This window comes from Mastomys coucha, unplaced genomic scaffold (assembly GCF_008632895.1).
Source record: "Mastomys coucha isolate ucsf_1 unplaced genomic scaffold, UCSF_Mcou_1 pScaffold22, whole genome shotgun sequence".
Taxonomy (NCBI): Eukaryota; Metazoa; Chordata; class Mammalia; order Rodentia; family Muridae; genus Mastomys; species Mastomys coucha.
The window spans coordinates 107,942,767-107,948,090 of NW_022196905.1; the positions used below are offsets into that span (position 1 = coordinate 107,942,767).

Below are 5,324 nucleotides of genomic sequence, written 5' to 3' on the forward strand. Positions count from 1 at the left end.
GAACCCAGACCTGTAGCACAACACAGTCATATGCTGGTGGAATTTTGAAGAAGTTTTAAATATCACAAATACACCATAGAGGCTTAGTCCCAATCCATTTTTTTTCCTCAATAGAAGACGATTTAGCACTAGCTAACCATAACACACTTAATGCAGACATCATTCATGAACACCTCCTGTTTCTTTTGTTTGTATCTGTATTGGTGCTCTGCCTGCATGTATGTCTATCCACTACAGATATGCAGGTCCCACAGAGGCCCTCAGAGTCATGGATCCCTTGTAATTTGCATTACAGACAGTTATCACGCATTGTGTGGGTGCCAGGAATTGATCCAGGGTCCTCTGGAAGAGCAGCCAGTGCTCTAACCACTGAGCAATCACCCCAACAGGAACAGATTTACCCCAGGCCACTTTCGAATCTCTATAAGTCATGTGCCCATGTGGACAGAGCCCTACACACAGGACACAACATGGTCTAATGTTCATGATAACCCCTCCATTTTAAATTATGGGCCAATTCAAGAGGAATGCAAAATGGGACATACTCACCCTGTTATCACTTACTTGCTGAGGGACAATCCAGATGATGGGAGGGTGGGAGTGCCGGGCTGGCTTGGTGAGGACAGGTAACTTGATTTATCTTCTGACTCTGACTGACTGAAGACCAAGTGAGAATTACAGCCAGGCTCTGTACCCAGTTGAATTGATGGTGTTCCTTTCAGGTGTTGCAGGGCTGGCTATACACAGCATAGAGTGTCTGTGTGTGAATTCTTGTGTTACAGATCAAAGGGTGCATTTGTGTAACTTCATTCATGTTTACTGGATCGGCACAGTTCATCTACCCACTTTTCTGGTGTCAGCATCCCAAATAAAATGTAACCCCTACAGGACTGTGATTGTATATTACAAAATAAGTCTGGACAAACTCAGGAGGAAGCTTGCCCTCCAACATCAGTTCAAAACCAATGCATTGTCCAAATTACATTTATTCAAATGCATAAACATTGAGTGAGAATCCCAGCCCTGAAGCTGCAGCTCATGTGGCCACCTTTAATGTGGGAAAGAATAACACCATCATCTCATGGCCTATGTTCTGCTCTGTTTGATCCTAAATAATTCAGTGAATGCATGTGTGCATGCACACACATACACACATACATGGACACATACACAAACACATGTACACACAGATACTCACATACACTGACACATGCATACACAAGCAAATGCACACATCGACACACATGCACACATGGACACACATGGACACACTTGCACACACACACTCTCTCCCACACAGAGTCAGGTCAGGTGGAAAGAGAGAAAGAACGGTATGTTTGGAAGTAGCAGCTGCATTGGGTAGGAACTGAAAGCTGACCCTCCATCTTTTCTCTCCTACACAAAGGCTTGCAGGCTCATCCTGGGGGGCCTCAGAGTCCAAAAAACCCAGTAAATGTCTGAGAACCCAGAAAAGAGGACCATAATCCAGTACTGGTCAGTTTCCCATGACTATCACAAAACATTTGGCTTTGCCAAAGAGGGAAGTCTAGCTCACAATTCTACATGTCATAGTACAGCAGTACATATGAACATGGGGAAATACACAGATGAAAGAAAGTGACTGTAAAAGATGAGGTGTGATGGCAAGGGAGTCACACCTGTGGCATGCTCTTTTTAATAAAAACCTCTGAAAGGAACCAAGCAGGGGCTGAGAAAAGCACATTAACTCAAGGTTGGGGTGGTGACCCAGTGACCCACTTATGACATCCCTTTATTTGCTGCGCATGAGCAAGGAGAGTCTGTGATATGGCATATAGGTGTAAAGAAGTCAGAGGACAACATCTGGGAGTTGGATTTCTCCTTGCACCGGGTGCATTCCCAAGATCAAAATTGGGTCATCAGGCTTGGCAGGAAGCATCCTTTACCTACTGAGCTGGCTTGCCGGCTTCCATCAGTCTGATCACATCCAGCCTGAGGTCACCTCTGGAAGGTTTTTACCTCCTGTGAATGTCACTACATCAGAGGATGTGCCATGACTACAAGAGACCCAGAGGGATCAGGTCTCTTGATCAGTTTACTGACCATCTTGCTGGTGGTTGTATTTCTGAAGGTTGGACTATCCAGAGACAGTGGGACTGGAGTAGCGATGAGGAAGACTGTGAAGGTAAGTAGCCCCTCAGGGTGGAAGAGTACAGAAAAGGTTTCCTGGGATGTAAGGGGATGTGTGCGCTGCCCCGGGGACCATGGGAGGAGAGTGTAAGCAGGCAGGGTACAGACCCCAACAGCAGAGACATTGGCCTTCTAGTTGCGCGAGCATTGGTGCCTACTGTCCTCCAATTGAAAACAACCCTATCCACAAGGCCTTCGAAGGTCTCCTGGCTCTGCTCCAGACACCTCCACAAGTGGACTTTGATCGAGGGATGTCTGTAGGAGTCCACATAAGCTATGTGGATTAGGGTTCAAGTTCAAGTTCAAGTCGACCCACAACTTAAGGAAATCTAGAGACGAGGGTCTCACGCTCCTGCGCAGCCAAGGCCTCAAAATCACAGTCATTTAATGTCCTGTCCTCTCTGTGTACACCTGATTTTATGGACGCTCCCTGAGAGGGATGAGTTTAAAAGAGGCCACTGGGAGGACAGTGCATGGTCCTGGGTTCGGGGGAGGAGGGGGTTAGTCTGTCTTCAGTCGGTCTCACTCTAACCCCGTTTCCCATACTGTGAGACCAGAAGAAAACCGGAAGCTATTTCCATCAGGGACTCTTAAGTCCAACGGCCCCTTGAGCCTCTCTGGAGCAAGGCAGCAGTAACAGAGCCTGTGTAGGTGGGGGCAGCACACAGCCTCTCAACCTGTCCCTTGGCCCTGTCCCTGGGGATCCACAGACTCAGTGTAGAGCCTCTGCCTTGCCCTGTCCAGTTCTACCCCTTCATCCAGACACTGTCCCCATCTCCTGACCTTGTTTCTGGTCCCCAGACCTCCACTTACCTTCCTAGCAGAGTGTACAAACTGCCTGGCCCCTCTTCTTTAGCTCCCCACTTGTCTGTTTTCTGTAAGATAAAGAACTAACTGAGTTTGGCCCCTTCACTCAAGCTGTCAACTTGTGTTTGTCCTGTCAGCAATGGAATTGTGTCAACTCCCAATGTCCCCCGGACCTCCAGCCCCAAAATATTTATTGACATGTGTGCTGGTTATCACTCTCTTGCACAAGACAAACACAACTCCTGGCCCTTCTTGGATGCACTTGTGTATAAAAGGCCACAAGCCGTTGAATAGTTAGGGGGGTAGCCATATACTCTCCATCTCTTCTGCAGTCTCCCATGTAGAATTATGGGAGTGAGGTTGAGAAGGAGGGAGAAATCTGGCAGCAATCCCAGAAGAGGAGATGGTATCACAAGGCAGCACACGAGGAGGGGGTCACCGCCATGCAGAAAAAGACTGTGGCAGGCTCTAGGAAGACTAGCAGAGGACAGACCCTGCCCCTCAGCATCCTGGTGGAGCCTGGGCTGGAAAAAAAGATGTCCAGAGCCTGTTCCTAGCATGCGGGGAAGGGAACGAAGACTCTTAGACAGGAGCAGGTTTGGGGAACTGAAGTCCACCGAGGCTATGCACACTTGATGGGAAGGGCAGAGGAGGCTCAGACCCTCACCCTAGACATTAACTCTCTCCTTCTATCCCCAAGGACACTCCATCTGCATCACTGCCCTAGTGCACGCTGAAGCAGGCTTGTATGACACCCTGGAAGAGGAGAAGGCAGAAGCAGACATTAGTATGTAGCTCAATTTGTTTGCATCTCTTTAAGTTTCCTATCAGCAATCTGAAATCTTTTCCAACCTTTTTCCACACCCGTCACGACTTTCCTGTACACTTGTAGCCCTCACACTTCAGAGTATGTTAAATATCTCTGCTCTTTAACTTCTTCCTTAGCCCAGCCTCCGTTTCCCCTTTTTTAGTTTGTTGCCGAGGTAGGTAAAACCCAAAGCCTCACTCACACCCATGCTCAGTCCTGGAGTGAATGAAAGTCATAGGATAGACAAGGTAGCATGACACAATCAGACAGGCCCAAAAAGAGAAACTCAATCCAGGCAGCTAGCCTTGGGTACCTCGAAGGTCTCAGGATGGACCACAAAGCGGGAAAGGGTCATGGGGAGGGAAGGCAGGCCGCATGTCATTCTCCTATCTGAACTTCTGATAAGAGAACTCAACTGGGCCCAGTGTGGGTGGGATTCAGCCTGCCCCACTCACCACCCAAGGGGCATCCGGTCCTCAGATTCTGGTTTACTGTGTTTCAGGGTCCCGGGATGATGCCAGTAAGGAGAGCAGACCTGTGGCCACGAAGACGGAAGCTGCTGCCCTTTGATTCTCCCTTTCCTGCAATGTGCTCCTCTCACGGGTCACATTTAGAATTTTTATAGCATGGTTGAAACTTTTTACTGTTATGAATACTGTTTTACATGGTTCACATTTAGAATTTTTATAGCACGTTTGCAACTTTTTATACTGTTACCAATACTTTGTTTTTAAGACTGTAAATATGTTTCTTCTATGTTGGTGCATATTGTATAGTAAATAAAAATTGACTCTTCCTCTAGTTTGGAGTAAGACCTTTCCTGTAACATAAGCACTTCTACAAGAAATCCCTAAACAGGAGTTGATTTTTTTTTCTATTTATTTTTTTATTAGATATTTTCTTCATTTACATGTAAATTTCTCCTTTCCCAGTTTCCCCTCCAAAAAACAAAGAAACAAACACAAACAACAAAAACAAAGCCCTGTTGCCTCCCCCCTCCCCAGGCCTGCCACCCCACCCTCTCCCACTTATTGGCCCTGGCATTCCCCTACACTGGGGCACAGAACCTTCACAAGGCCGAGGTCCACTCCTCCTATTGATGATCGAATTTGCAATCCTCTACTATACTCATGCTGCCAGAACAATCAGACCCCTTCATGTGCAGTCCTTGGTTAGTGGTTGAGACCCTGGGAGCTCTGGGGGTACTAGTTAGTTCATATTGTTGTTCGTCCCAAGGGGCTGCAACACCCTCAGCTCCAGTGGTCCTTTCTCTAACTCCTTCACTGGGGACCCTGTACTCAGTTCAATGGGTGGCTGTGAGCTTCTACATCTGTATTAGTCAGGTACTGTCAGAGCCTCTCAGGAGATAGTTATATTTAGGCTGGCTTGCCCTTCCTTCAGTCTCTGCAACATAGTTAACCTCTGCCACTCCTGTGGGTATTTGGTTCCCCCTTTTAAGAAGGAATGAAATATCCACCTTTTGGTCTTCCTTGTTCTTGAGTTCCTTGTGGAATGTGGGTTGTTCTTCCTGTATTCCAAA

The 5,324-nt window shown here is 47.3% G+C and overlaps 1 protein-coding gene across 9 annotated transcripts in view; it reads left to right on the plus strand.

Annotated features, from left to right (window-relative positions):
* The window catches only part of LOC116068235, a 35,518-nt gene extending 31,125 nt beyond the window's left edge, over window positions 1-4,393 (plus strand). For all 9 annotated transcript variants that reach the window (XM_031337525.1, XM_031337524.1, XM_031337534.1 and 6 more), the window contains 3 exons: window positions 2,111-2,164; window positions 3,677-3,763; window positions 4,287-4,393. In XM_031337525.1, the coding sequence (XP_031193385.1) occupies window positions 2,111-2,164; window positions 3,677-3,763; window positions 4,287-4,354 (209 nt within the window). In that variant the 3' untranslated portion in view covers window positions 4,355-4,393. The remainder of the gene's footprint in view (window positions 1-2,110; window positions 2,165-3,676; window positions 3,764-4,286) is intronic.
* The last annotated feature ends 931 nt before the right edge of the window (window positions 4,394-5,324 follow it).